This window comes from Miscanthus floridulus, chromosome 6 (genome assembly GCF_019320115.1).
Source record: "Miscanthus floridulus cultivar M001 chromosome 6, ASM1932011v1, whole genome shotgun sequence".
NCBI classification, from domain to species: Eukaryota; Viridiplantae; Streptophyta; class Magnoliopsida; order Poales; family Poaceae; genus Miscanthus; species Miscanthus floridulus.
The window spans coordinates 72,722,757-72,737,751 of NC_089585.1; the positions used below are offsets into that span (position 1 = coordinate 72,722,757).

The window sequence follows — 14,995 nt, forward strand, 5'->3', positions numbered from 1 at the left end:
TGTGCTGTGTCCCTGACTCCCTGTGGACGGCGTACGCTGCCTGTGCGATGCTCGAAAACTCCCGGCTCCCGGCTCTGAACCACGGAACGTCCGATCCTTCCGAAGCACAAAAACAAACACACGGGCGCTTAAGAGCGAGGCATGAGAGAAGGAAGAACCAACAAGGTGATGATGGCGAAAACAAGAATTGGTATTGGACAGCGGTGTATCGCACGAGGAGAGGAACAGTGAAACAGGAGGTGGTCCTCCTGGGAGGGACGTCACGTACCCATCATCCTCCGTGCCGGTGCGCCGGTGCCTGGTCCTGGTCCATCCGGTTTGTTGCCGAGTCCAAAATTTTTGGCCTCTGCCTCTGCGTCTAGTTGAGTTGATGTATCTCCCCTCTCCCCACCGCCTTCGATGACCTTTAGGCCCCGTTCGGTTAGGAGGTTCTGGGTCGTTCCAGGCCAGGAACAGTTCCATACTAGTATAAATTATTGAAGAAACTGTTGGCTGGGAATTATTCCCCTGCAAACCGAACGAAACCTTAGCCGGATATCCCGGCAAAGCATAGCTATAGCTAGTTTTGTTCCCGGCCCTCGCGTTGCCATCGCGCATTCAAAGCAAGATCTCCGAGCCAATCTTCCGCAAACTGACCTAACGGTGGTGGTAGGACAGCAGGCTCCGGCTCCAGCTCCTTCTTTTGGTGGTCACCCTCCTTTAGCGGCCGTTGGACCAGGTGACCTAATCAATGCGCCGCAATTACAACGATCGTTACCATGTTTAGTGCACAGGTGGGGGCTTAAGAGAGTGAAATCTGAAACATGCTTCCGCATCCTGACGCGTTAGCTAAAACAGGCAAGAAACGAGAGTGTAACCAGATGACGAGAAGTTGAGAGAGCAAGCACAGCACTGGCATAGGCCAAGTTGAAATCCTTTATTATTTTTTGTTTTCATGATTCACGGACGGAGATCCACGGTACCGCATACACCTTTTGTATATTTCCCCCTTTTTGCGTTCAAAAGATATAAGCAGTTGAAACATGGGTCACAAAGGGTAACAACATCTCTAGAACTCCAGCATTCGGCCTCTGAAGATGGCCTCGGCTTTCCTGACTTCCTTCACTGGTCCAATGATGAACACCTACATTTAGCACATACGGAGTAGATAAAAACAGGATCAGTAACAAAACTGAAACATGTTCATTCAGATCAGTTGCTGCACAAAGATTCGTGCTTATATTAACTAACTAAAGACAACGGATGACTATTCAATATCTATGTAGTTAGGAAGAACCTCCTGATGGGATCTCATAATCTTACAATAACACCAACAACAATTGGTTTCAAACAGTTGTTGGCTAGTGAGTGCATACAGCTGGAAATGATTCAAGGCAGTGATCGAGACATTTAGAGGCTTGTATCATGTGCAAATGAGAGAAAATTTTCATCTGAATCCCCAAATAGACTCTCCACATCAGCCTACTGTGGTATAGTGCACCTCATCCAAAAGATATATATCAACAGTGATCACAAATATACCTCAATCCGTAACATGCCATCAACATTTCTATGACATGTGGGTTCAGGACTACTTGCCATAGACAAAAGACATAGGCAATTGACACATCCAGGACTAAGGATACACCAAGTGGCATATGAGAAATCATTATTATTACTAAGAGAAAAGTCTGCCATGATAGGCAGACTGACAGTGAAAACAAAGATTGAAGGGAACTAAAAGTCTAAAACCCTATTCTCCATAGGGCAAAACAAAAGGGAAAAAAAAAGAAATATTTGTGCAGAGCCCACCAATTCATTATTCAAACAAGGCTGGATCAACAATTTAGCAAAGCCCAGCATGACTGTCCAGTATGAATAGATTATTTCTGACAAACAAGGCTGCGGGAAACATACCCTGTCTGGAGGCCCCTTAGCACCACCAATATGGATTTCAACACTGCCCACAAGAACCAAAAAAACAGAGAGGATTAATGAAGTTTAACAGCAGGATGGGATGTTTACGAAATCAGACTCAAGATGTTTACTTGCAAGATTCTTTCACAGCCATTATCGTTGACCCCTTTCTGCCAATAACTCGTCCCATTTTCCCAGGAGGCACATCTAAGACTGATAGGATATCGGCTTCAGGAACATAAACAGCAGCTTCAATGTCATCTATCACAAACACGAAACATCAATCAGCGCAAACGCTCTGCAATGTCAACATACTGATAAAATTGAAACTATTTGGTCAAAGAACTAACAGATGCAATGTAAACACATCCGTGCCATGATCATGAGGATCATATCTAGGACCAAACTAGGCTGTCAAAAGTTACAAGATTTATAAAACTCTGGGCCTACAATGTCAACTATGGCTGTTCAAAACCAGTTTTGCCAACACATGAAAATGTGATTTGATCCAGCAGCCTGCTGCCTTTGCTGCAGCTATTTGCTGTCAGTGTCATGTATATTGCTAAACACAACAAGCAGTAAACCCGTATTACAATAACAGCCATACATTTCACATTTTCTGAAAGACTCGAAACAAAAGGTAAAATGGATTTAGTATGTGGCAAGCTACTTAATTTCAAACAGAAGGGTAGAAAATCTTATATGTACTGACCAGGGACAGGAGGAAGAGGTGACCAATCTGCAAACTGGTTGTCGTTTAAGCAAAAGCACCTACAGTACAGCTCACTGCGAACTGCCAGACGCCATAAAGATACTTTGCTTAACTTTTCCATCATTTTCTCATAGATATTGAGAAGGAAGCGGACATCATCTGTGGCAGCTCGAACCATCATATCAGACAAGGGCCTAATTGTCCAAAAGTTAGGGTCCTGAAATCCATCAATTAATATTATTTGTCAGCTTTCCTCAGGAAGATATGCTATCAAAACAACAGAACAGCTAACGGCAAGACGTTATCATAGAAACTAAACACAACATTTCATATCCACAAGGATGTTCTAAATAGCAGGTTGCTGACCTGCCTTAGAAGGGTACGGACTTCTTCCTTTTCAGGATATAGTATGCCTACATAAAGCAGTACCACAGTATCACACCATATGGACAATCCAACAAAAAAAATAATAATGAGGAATGCAATGCACCACATAATACACCAAAACGAGAATACACAGTGCATAGGGAGAAGGATTAACAGATATGATGTTTGACAGTAACAGCACGTGTTTTGTTAAAAATATGAATGATGGAACCAATATCATAGGCATCTAGATGGGCTGCATGCACCTGTGCAATTAGGTAGTAAAGAATTTTGGCTCAACAAAGATATCAGCACTATCACTTTGCTGAAACAAGTAGATAAAGATCAACCATAGGTTACTCACAGGCTGATAAGTGATAATACATGGTTAAGTGTCCATGCCATGCACTGAGTGATTATTGTGACGACATGGAAACTTGCTGCCACCATGAGATACTACTTGCTACTCCCTCCGTTCCAAAATGTAGGTCATTTTAGTTTTGTCCTTAGTCAAACTTTTCTGAGTTTGACCAAATTCATAGAAAAATACACCAAAATCTACAACATCAAATTAGTTTAGTTATATCCTCTATTTCAAAGGCGTCGCCTAGGCATCCAGGTGTACCAAGCTCGCCTTGGAGGTCTAGTTACGCCTTGTCGCCTAGGCGATAAGGCATACCCAGCTCACCTTGCTGCCTTTGAAACCATGATTATATCCACCATGAAATATGTCTTGATAGTGCATTTTTTTTGTATCGTAGATGCTAATATATTTTTCTACAAACTTGGTCAAAGTTAGAGAAGTTTGACTTAGGAGTTAGGACAACTAAAATGACGAATATTTTTCGAAAGAGGGAGTAGTTAAAACCAAAAGATCACTATTGCACTACCACCTGCTGCAACTTAGCATAATCTACATCTACCACATTATGTTGCCCGTTGCTGCTACTCTGCTGCTACTAGATCTAGATCTAGAACAGAGCATAGAAAAAGAGGATGGAGAGGAAGGGAGAAGGCTTAGTGAAGTAGGACACGATGGAAGGATAATGAAGACTAATAAGTTGACAATAGTTGACGATGATGGCTGCCAGCAGCAAGGCCTGGACAACAGTGAAGAGGGATGGTGGCAATGGTTGCAACACACAAGAATTCACAAGAGTTGATGATAGGAACTTGCAGCAATGGAGGACAAGTGGTTCCTACAGGGGCCAATGGGCTAGTTTTCTGGCTTTCACTTCGTATGTGTTGGTCTAGGACTTTGGGATTCACCATAGCTGCACCGTTATTGGGTTCTACCAGTCCTAGATGGTTTGTTGTAATGATGTGGGGACTAACTGAGCTGTTGGAATTGTGTGTGAAGCCTTGACACAGTCACACAGCTTCGCCTCGCACTCAAGATGGTCTTCGACCTTCCATCAAAGGTCCCAGTAGGGCTACTTCGGCAGGTTGGTACTTGGTATCCCCAAACACAAGATTTAATACAGGTAACATAGGATTGAAAGCACATGATGCCTGAATTCTGCTATTATATTTGAAATTTGATTAAAAAAAATACAACAATCAAATAAAAACACCATCTTGGTTTGTTATATCTGCACACAAAAATAGAAAGCATCCTAATCATATTTATGCACTGAGTATACAGTAAGGCACACCATGCCTCCAGACTACTAAATCGCGTCGACAAGAATTATGGCCAAACACGTGCAATATATTCCATTGCATATGACATAAAGGCATGAAGCATAAGCACATAGGTCAAGCTTAAGCAAAAGCTGCACAAATTTATTTATTTTTCTTCAGGACTAAGTTTCACCATATAAAGTGAAAATTGCAGTGAATAAATCTACCATAGAAAATATGTAAAAAAGTCTGGTAGCATTCATGAAAAGGCATACAGCTTGAATTAGAGTATAGTACATACCACAGAATCGTTTATCAGCAAGAAGGCTGACAAAAGATATGTAATTGTAATCATCAGATGTTTTCTTTTTTCCTTCCTGCTCCTGCTCTTGTATCAGAGAATAAGCGATCTGCACACAATAATAGTAATTTAAGCCTTTCTTTCTTGTGGAGAATAACCACAGTATCCTACCTAGTACTACAGAGAACACTCTAGAAAGGAGGACGCCACACAAGTACTTATGCAGAGTACATGGTCCCTAACTCATGATAATGCTAAGTTCTAAAGCTTTGTGCCGAAGAAGAGAACACGATCATACATTGATAGTACAGAGAAATTAACCCACTAATGAAAATCACTAGAAATTGTTCCTGTAGAGCAAGTAAATATATGTGGTGACTGGTGATGACCTGTGTATCCATCACATTATGCAGTTTGATGCCAAACTGAAAATACAAAGCCTGCAAAAAGTGATAAAGTCTAAACTAGTTAGTCAAGTTTACAATCTCCTAAAAGGACAAAAAGAAAACATAGCAAGCTAAAAGTTCTCAAATGCATAACTAGGCACCTCGCTGTCCCTTTTACAATCATGAATAACTTTGGTGATATGATCAGACTCAAGTGCGGGCTTACAAGCTTGAATAAGTTCTTTTCCACCCTCAATAGCATCAACTAGGTAAACAGCATCAGGGAATGCAAGCTGCAATATAAAGACAATCAACAAAAAGTATCTCACATCAGGATCTTAGATGTAGAGAGATGGACACTTTAGGACAACCTCAAGAGCAAGACAAGTATATATAAAAGTTAGATGAAACAGTAGGCATATTAAGTCTAGGTGCATGAAAAGATACATTTAAATGTGTGACCCTTGAATTCAAAGTAATGAAGTACAATTTCTAGAAGAATCAATTCATGGAAAAATGAAGGCCATTGAAGGAAATGAAGTAACATTTTAGTCGAGTTATAAGAAAAATGCATGGCTGCCGCATACAGAGTGATGTCACAATCATGAAACAAAATCCTATAATACAAGATCATGCCTGATAAGGTTTACTTTTGCTCACCTGCATAATACAGAGAGCACCATTGCGACAGAGATCAACACCTTCACAATCAAATCCAATTACCAACTTCTGGGCAGCTGAGGGTTCAAGAAACTCGACTGGGAGTTGACCAGGTTTGGTAACGATATGATAAGGGGGGCATGGTAATTCTGGGTTGTTATCTGCAAGAGAATTCAAGTGATCAAAACAAAGCAACTAAAATTGGTTCATGGTGCACATCTGTACAAGCAACCCCAAATCAAGGGGAAATTATATGGACAAAAGCAGTTCCAAGTTCTGAGCAAGATAACCGATCCTAGGGAGCAAAAAATCTACCAAGAAAACACACAGGTAAGCTAGATGCAGCCAATTTCACTGCCAAACTATTAAGTAAATGGGTGAGGTGTATGGGAATGGAACCATAAGAACCTCTTGTTCCAGAATTTCTGGTACAATGCAGCTACACAACTAATTCCCTATCAATGCTAAAAAGAGTACTGATGAAGTAGCAAGCACCTATCGGCAGATAATTATCACAAGCACTAGGATATCTACAAATTATTTGCATACAAAGTACAGAACTATTGACAGTTCAAGAGCACAAGTATTTCACTTGGAACTATCGGCATTCACTCCATGAAGTCATCCTGCAATCCCGCCCCAAAAGAATCCTAGTCCTAGAGCAACCCGCACGAAGTGGCTAGCTGCGCAATCAAAAAGCATCTACGAGCCCTAAAACCCTAAGATTAAACCATGACACAAAACGCTCCGACAAAATACAGCAAGGTAGAAGCTAAAGCACAAGGACTAAACGAACTCCCAGAACCCTAAAAGCAGCGGACGCCGATGCGGCCCCGCGAGCAAGACGCAGGGGCTCGCGCCGAGCGGGCGCAGCACTATGGCGCGAATCGTGGGGCACTTCAAGCGAAACGGAGCACCGGGCAGCAGGATCGCAGCAACCTGACCCGCGACGATTTACACCGCGAGCAGAGCAACACTGGGAGAGCCGAGCCACCAGGAGGATGAAGAGAGAGAGAGGGGGGGAAGGCAGAGGCAAGTGCCGCACCTGAGGGGGCGTCGGCGGCGGGGTCGAGGGGCTCGGAATGGTGGGAGGCCATCCCGATCCCCTCACGATCGCTCGCAGGGGGAGGGAGACAGGAAGCGGGAGCACCGGCGACGGAGAGGAACAAGGAAGAAAAGGGTGCACGAGGGATGCGCGGCGGCCCACGGATGGCTACAGTACTATAGTCGCCGTGCAGAGCTCCTGCGGCGACGGTTACTGCCGTGGGCCCGGCTCGTTTCCCTGAAATTTGGCTTACGTCGAGATGTTTATGCTCATTCGTTGCTGTTTGAGTAAAACGATGTTCGTTCGTTAAAAAATATTATTAAAATAGTGCGGAAGAATATGGTGTTTCGTGGCGGTCGGCTGGGCTTGGGTCTGATCATTCATTGCATGAGCTCGACCGGCAGCCCAAACTATGATGGTTATGGTGTTACACTCCCTGGACTATCAATCTACCAACGTAATTTCACTTTTTTTCGAACTCTACAATCAGATATCATAAGTGACGGAGAGAGACAAGGAAGAAAAGGGAACACGAGGGATGTGCGGTTGCGCCTAGGCTGGCTATAGTACTGTATAGTCGCCGCGCGCGGTGCTGCGGCGACGGTTATTGTCGTGTTCCACGGTTGTCGGCTAGACATTGTATGGTCATTCATTGTGTGAGCTCCAGCAGCAGCCCAATCTGTGATGGTGATGCTGTTCCACTCCCCGACTATCGATCTACCATCGTAATCTCACTTTTTCTATCGAACTCCAGGATCAGATATATCTTCGGCGACAAAGAGGAACGAGGAAGAAAAAGGGACACGAGGGATGCGCGGCTACGCCTAGGCTGGCTATAGTACTGTACAGTCGTCGCGTAGGTGCGGCAGCGACTACCATGTTCCGCAGCTGTTGGCTGGGCTTGGACGTGATCATTCATTGTGTGAGCCCCACCGACAGCCCAATCTATGATGGTGATGCTGTTGCACTCCCTGAACTATCGATCTTCCATTATAATCTCACTTCTTTCGAACTCCAAAATCAAATATCTTTAGCGACGAAGAGGAACAAGGAATAAAACGGGACACGAGGGATGCGCGACTGCTCCTAGGCTGGCTATACTACAATATAGTCGTCGCGCCGGTGCTACGGTGAAAGTTACTGTCGTGTTCCGCGGCTGTCGGTTAGGCTTGGGCCTGATCATTTAGTGCGTGAGCTCCACAGGCCCAATCTGTGATGGTGATGCTGTGCACTCTCTGAACTATCGATCTACCATCGTAATCTCACTTTTTCTTTCGAACTCCAGAATTAGATATCTCACGTGACGGAGAGGAACAAGGAAGAAAAGAGGGCACGAGGGATGTGCGGCTGCGTCTTATAGTCGCGCGCGTAGGTGAGGCGACGACGGTTGCTGCCGTGTTCCACGGCTGCCGCTAGGCTTGGGCATGGTCATTCATTGCGTGAGCTCCACCGGCAGCCCAATCTATGATGGTGATGCTGTTGCACTCCCTGACTATAGATCTACCATCGTAATCTCACTTTTTTCTTTCAAACTCTATAATCAGATATCTTGGGCGACGAAGAGGAACAAGGAAGAAAAGGGGACACGAGGGATGCGCGGCTACGCCTAGGCTAGCTATAGTACTGTACAGTTGTCGCACCAATGTGGCAGCGACAGTTACTACCGTGTTCCGCGGGTCTCGTCTGGGCTTGGGCATGATCATTCATTGTGTGAGCTATGCTCGTAGCCCAATCTGTGATGGTGATGCTGTTGCACTCCCTGAACTATCGATCTACCATTGTAATCTCACTTTTTCTTTTGAACTCCAGAATCAGATATCTTCGGCAACGAAGAGGAACAAGGAAGAAAAGGGGACACGAGGGATGCATGGCTGCGTCTAGATTGGCTATAGTACTATATAGTCGCCGCGTTGGTGCTGCGGTGACGGTTACTGCCGTGTTCCGCGGCTGTCGACTAGGCTTGGGCCTGGTCATTCACTGCGTGAGCTCCATCGACAGCCCAATATATTATGATGATGCTATGCACTCCCTGAACTATCGATCTATCATCGTAATCTCACTTTTTCTTTCGAACTCCAGAATCAGATATCTTACAAGACAAAGAGGAATACGGAAGAAAAGGGGACACGAGAGATGCGCGGCTATGTCGGTGCGGCGATGACGGTTACTGCCGTGTTCTGTGGCTGTCGGCTAGGCTTCAGCTTGGTCATTCATTGCGTGAGTTTTACCGGCATCCAAATCTGTGATGGTGATGTTGTTGCACTCCCTGATTATCGATCTACCATCGTAATCTCACTTTTTCTTTCGAACTCCAGAATCAGATATCTTCGACGATGGAGAGGAACAAGGAAGAAAAGGGGACATGAGGGATGCACGGCTGTGCTTAGGCTAGCTATAGTACTGTATAGTCGCCGCGCCGGTGCTGCGGCGACGGTTACTGTCGTGTTCCACGGCTGTCGGCTGAGCTTGGGCTTGGTCATTCATTGTGTGAGCTCCACCGATAGCTCAATCTATGATGGTGATGTTGTTGCACTCTCTGAACTATCGATCTACCATCGTAATCTCACTTTTTCTTTCGAACTCCGGCAGATATCTTCAGCGCAGGAGAGGAACAAGGAAGAAAAGGGTACACCATGGATGTGCGGCTGCGCCTAGCTGGCTATAGTACGGTTACTGCCGTATAGTTGCTGTACCGGTGCTGTGGCTGCGCCAAGGTTGTTTGTCTTTCTTGCTCGATCTGTCACCGTCACAAACGCGAACCAAACAAATCAAGTATCGACTTCCATCGTTTACATTAGCACTGTTTCTTTTAAACCCTTTATTTTTGCATTTCCTTATATTAGTCTAACCAAACACTACCGTAGCTTAATTTTGGTACTGTTCATGGATGTTTATACATCAATTACTAGCCCCCCTAAGGCCCTGTTTGGTTGAGCTATGGATTTTGGAAAAGTAGCTGTGAGCTGTGGCTTTTCGAAAAGCTACTGTGGATTGATGGCTGTGGCTTTTCGAAAAGTCCATTTGGTTGAATAGCTGTGGCTTTTAGAAAACTTCTCACACTGACAGGCGCGCCCCACATGTCATACACACACTGCTTCTTCATCCTCTAGCCACCATGGGGATGGCCGTGCTCGCCGGAGCTGGCCGCACCCACCACGGGGACGTACGAATCCGCTCATGCCTACGCCGGGGAGGGCGGAGCTTGTCCGCGCCGCGTTGGGGAGGGCCGTGGAGGGGCGGAGCCTCCTGTGCCGCGACGAGGAGGGCCGGAGCCACCTGCGCCACGCGGGGAGGGTCGGGAGGGGCGGAGGGAAGGGCTGAGGGAGGGAGGTGCCGGCCGCCGATGAGGAGCTGAGGGAAGGCCGCGGTCGTCGGGCCTCCCGCGCGCGCGCCCGAGGCGACAGCGGCGGAGCTCCCGCACGCCCTGTTGCTGGCCGCTCGGTGGCAGGGTGGCGCTCGCTCTGGTTGTCGAGGGAGGGAGGTGCCGGCCGCTGGGGAGGAGCTGAGGGAGGGCCGCCGGTGTTGGATTGCCGGCATTCGGGGCTCCCGCGCGCGCTCTGGTCGTCGGGGAACGAGCCTGCGCGCCGGCGAGGTAGCTAGGCGGCGCGGCGCGGAGGAATCGCGGCGGCGCGGAGCGGAGGAAGTCGCGGCGGCGGGGGAAAGAACGAACCATTTTCTTCATAATGGATGGCATTGCGGGTAATTTTGATAAAAATAAGGAAGCTACAGCCGGTGAAAGCAGCCTCCCCCCTGCTGTGAAAATTGAACTGGGCAAAAGCTAGCTTTTGGAGAAGCTGTTGGTCTATCAAACCCCTTTGATTAGCTTTTTGACTTCTGGAGAAGCTACAGCCGGTTGGAAGCTGAACCAAACACCCCCTAAGATATGCCACGGCGCTTGCTCTGGGCAAAAGTACATGGTCGCACTTGCAAGTGACATGGGGACTGCAGCTCTGGAAAAAAAAGTACATGCTCTGCAAGAATAAAATGGTATTTAATTCAATAGTTAAGCATCGTTAGCCACTGCAGCTCAAATGGAAAATGAAGCATCGGTCATCGTTTGGTATTTGAAGCATCGAATTGGATATAGAACACTGTGGCTAGTCTAGTAGTTGAGTCAAGCTCGAGGAAGCGTAGTTTTTTTTTTTTTTGAATGGAGAGAGCGTACGTTGGGACGACGAAAGAATTGGAGAGGCAACGAATTCGTAGTGGAAATGGATCTGTTTTTCAGCAACTCGCCTGATAGCGATGACAACAGGACAGGGCCGGCCGTCAATTACCGCGTGAGCTCCACGTACGTGCGCCAGGAGGCCAGGACCAGGAAGAATATTGTGTGTGTGTGTTGACCATCGCGCTCAACTGGGCGTTGGATGGAGGCATGGAGCAGATCCACGTCTTCGAGCGTTGTGTTTGTGGTGCTCTGGGGTTCCATGGAACAGCGGCAACGTAACGTCGCTTCGGTCATTCACCAGGCCTTCTCCATCGGAAGCAAAGCTGCAACGTAATTACTCACTGTACATACAATGCCCTGATGGTTTTACTGGCATATTTTTTCGCTCAGAATATGAATATTTGTTCCAACAAAACCCCTAGGTTCTGCACAAGCTCTTGTATCTTGTTCCTTGATTGATAGAATATACTTGGCCATAGAAAAAATCTCTCGAGTTTTTTTTTAAATCTGGCATAGCTTATTATAGTTTAGTCCTACAAGCAACTCGTGTTTCCTATAATTAATGTGCTAAACCAATAAATTTAGTTAGTTAACAAAATAGAAGTAGCAACCTTAATTTATTTTTTCTATAGTATTTCCTATATTAGCTTCCTAAATGATTTTGCATTATGAACAACCAACCAAATCTCTTTTAATAGTTTTTTTGTTTTTTACCGTTTGCTCATCTAAAACTCTTTATTTTCTTAATTTACTCGTGACTTCAATTTACTCTGATTTTATAAGAAAAATGCTAGATGGAGAGAGGATACGGAATTCCTCTCGACTATGGAAACTGACAAGTTGGAAAAGACATTTGACAACATTTATTTTTATTAAGGAGCTCTTTTAACAAACTATTGGAGGAGATTTTTTTTCTATTTTAATAAAAAAAGAAAATAGGAGGTTTATTATACAAAACTCCTACACACGCTGTACCCGAGTTCCAAAAGAGAAAGAAGAGGAATTGAGGCCTTGCTACTGCTACTTAGAGCATCTTCAAAAGCTTTTTTAAATCTCACTCTTTACATTATTATTTAAAGAGCCATTTGCATAAAAATTACTTTCTATATCTTTTCACTCTCTATCAGTTTTTCTATATCTCATGCGCATTTTAGAGAACCATTCTAGTTTTCTATATTTGGCTAGCGAAAAATCTAGAATAGAAGATCGCTATATTAGGATGATCATTTAGAAAAGCTGTTGGAGAATAGTTTTTTACCAAAATCTCTGTTCTTAGCGTTTAGAAATGATATTGAGGGTCCTTTAGAGATGCTTTTAGTGGGGCCTCAACTGAAGATTTAGCTAGCTGAGGTGGCAACGAAACAATAAACAAAGGAAGCATTCAGTGAAGGTGAACGAATCCAAATCTACATGCAAGACACAAGAAGCGTTGGGTAGTGTGCAAGACTACTGCTTCATTCGTCACTAGTTGTACTCTCTCACATCCAAATCAGCTAAAAAAAATGAGCCCGTTGAAAAAAAAACTCAGGCCGCATGGTAGACACACGAGCTATTTTAGTTGGAGGTAGTGGATTTCTCGTTAAGTTTGAGAAAACTCCTAAATCTCATGCCTCGTCCGCGCACAGGGCCTGTTACTCGGTAAGAGAGTCGGTTTGTTTTACCTATGCTTTAGAAATACGGGACAGATAAGGGATTTTTTATTCACACCGTCTGCTAGAAATTCGTCCGACCAAAGATTCGAACTCTGATCATTGACCAATTGATCTAGCAACCGTAGGCAAATGAGGACACCCTTACTACTCCTTCGGCTACTTTGACTAATCATAAGTTACCAGTCTCCTTCACCTAGGTCGTCCACCGTCACAGTTAGACAGTCTGTTCGTTTGGCTGTGGCTTATCGTAAACGATTGTAAATTTCTAGCTAGAATAGTATTTTTCTCTCACATAAATCAGTCAGCAGTACTTCTTCACGAACCAGCAACGATATGAACCAGCCTACCGAACAGGCTGAGGATTCGTTCGGTTACTGGTTATCGAATCCCGGCCTAACTGTTTATTCGTAAATTTATATAGCGCAAGAACCGTTCCGAGCACGGAACGGCCCGTCCTGGAAGAAACGAACGCAGCCTTAAGCTTCTTTGGCTAGTCAGTCCATATACACGGACGAAAGGTAGGGGAGATTTCACAAACCATCATAGTTTTTTACAATTCAGTTTTGTCCTCACACACCAAAAAACAATATTGGTCGCCTAAGCTGGACTATTTCGTGTACACCAGCTTGTGTTTGTGGACATAGAAACACACACACAAAAAAAAGAAAAATGTAAACCGTATATATTACTACTAGTTGACAAGGCTGTACATAACATGCGTGGTATTAATTAATCGTATTTATACTGCTACAGATAGAGTAACGTCGAAGACTTGTAGCAAGAATTCGTCAAAAACAGAGGAGAGGCAGGATCGCCTACTATGTCGTCGCCAACCAATGGAAATGGATCCACGAAAAGACAAAGTTTTCCATCTCCCTTCCACGTACGCCAACTCTATGATGATTCAATCCACGCACGCAAAGCTAAATTGCATCAGCGCGCAATAATTGACCAGAAAAGAAAAACCAAGCAAAAGCTTGTACATCTAAATAAACGCAGCTCGTGTACAACTAATAAAGAATCAAGCAATAGATAGATAACAGCAACCACGTACGCCCAGCCGTTGATAACTTGATCGATGGATTCATCTGTACCAATTTGATTTGAAACAACCCCTTGAGTTACATCTCATCAAACACTTGACTGATTGTGTCAGATCATCAAGAACAACATCTACCACCAAAAGTCCCACAAGTAGAAAGAAAATCGAAAGCGTCTACATTTTTTCTCTTATATATACTGTACTCACCATGAATCCATGATGATATATCGAGCAACCTGCAGAGCATGAAAAACAGAGAGGAGGCAGAGCCAAAACCATGGCGTATTATATGCATCCATCCTTGGAGGATCAGGACCATCCGGAGACGAGGTTGAAGTAGCGGTCCTTGATCCACTTGAAGCTCTTGCGGAAGGAGCCCTTCACCTTGCCCTCCACGCCGTACGCCTTGTACGCCGCCACCCGGCGCTTGCGATCCATGTCCGGGTCCGCCAGCGCCAGCCACCGCCGCTTCGACTTGCTCCGCTTCACCTCCTCCGCCCCCGCCCCCGGGCCGCCGTACTCGTACTGGTACGAGTAGGAGTAGGACGACGTCCCCATCCCGCCCCCGCCGGCGCTGTAGGAGTAGGACCGGAAGTCCGCCCGCGCGCCGCCGCCGTAGTACGGCTCGATCTGCATGCGCCCGCCCGCGTACGACTTGGACCGGTCCATGGCTATCAGGCAGGCTATGGGTGGGGCTCTTGCTCCTGGCGGTCGAGGCAGAGGAGAGGGAGATGATGACCACGAGCACACGGCGGCGATTAGTAGTAGCTTAGCGATGGTGATGGTTGGGTTGGGACGACGAAGCAGAGGAGAAATGGTATGGAGGTGGAAGCTGCGGTGGTTGCGAATATGTGCTCCACTCGATTGGATGGAACGGAATGGAAAGCGAGTAGTAGTATAGTATCCAAGCACGCGGTTTTGTCAACTGTCTTGTGTTGAAATATCGCCAGTTGACGTAGGAGGTTTTGCTCAAAGAACCCAAGACTTTTTTCTTCTCCTTTTGATGAATTCTGGTTAGAAGAAAAGAAGGGCCTTTTTGTTTTGATAATAAATAATCTAGAGGAGGCGCCGGCTGTATGCCTGTATGGATGATGACGTGGTGGCCTGACTTGATTTAATTTGAAGCGGGCCGGGAGAAGGGTTT

The 14,995-nt window shown here is 45.4% G+C and overlaps 2 protein-coding genes across 2 annotated transcripts; both read right to left on the minus strand.

Moving 5' to 3' along the window:
- Window positions 1-897: 897 nt before the first annotated feature.
- On the minus strand, window positions 898-7,152 carry LOC136458377 (uncharacterized). Its single transcript, XM_066458321.1, has 10 exons — window positions 6,990-7,152; window positions 5,945-6,105; window positions 5,446-5,577; window positions 5,288-5,338; window positions 4,899-5,007; window positions 2,975-3,021; window positions 2,609-2,825; window positions 2,028-2,157; window positions 1,897-1,939; window positions 898-1,123 (listed from the first exon to the last, which is right to left on the minus strand). Exons 1-10 carry the CDS (start codon window positions 7,039-7,041, stop codon window positions 1,049-1,051), a joined length of 1,017 nt encoding a protein of 338 aa, XP_066314418.1. The 5' UTR covers window positions 7,042-7,152; the 3' UTR covers window positions 898-1,048.
- Window positions 7,153-13,838: 6,686 nt separating this feature from the next.
- Window positions 13,839-14,760, minus strand: LOC136458378 (uncharacterized). The gene has a single exon (XM_066458322.1). It carries the CDS (start codon window positions 14,518-14,520, stop codon window positions 14,161-14,163), a length of 360 nt encoding a protein of 119 aa, XP_066314419.1. The 5' UTR covers window positions 14,521-14,760; the 3' UTR covers window positions 13,839-14,160.
- Between the last annotated feature and the right edge of the window lie 235 nt (window positions 14,761-14,995).

Excerpts from the sequence above, each read along its gene's own strand:
- LOC136458378 (XM_066458322.1), bottom strand. The coding sequence starts at position 14,520 with ATGGACCGGTCCAAGTCGTACGCGGGCGGGCGCATGCAGATCGAGCCG.
- LOC136458377 (XM_066458321.1), bottom strand. The coding sequence starts at position 7,041 with ATGGCCTCCCACCATTCCGAGCCCCTCGACCCCGCCGCCGACGCCCCC. Across the intron at positions 3,022-4,898 it reads TGCTGATAAACGATTCTGTG|GCATACTATATCCTGAAAAG; the intron begins GTATGTACTATA and ends TGCTTTATGTAG. Across the intron at positions 2,158-2,608 it reads ACCTCTTCCTCCTGTCCCTG|ATGACATTGAAGCTGCTGTT; the intron begins GTCAGTACATAT and ends TGTTTGTGATAG.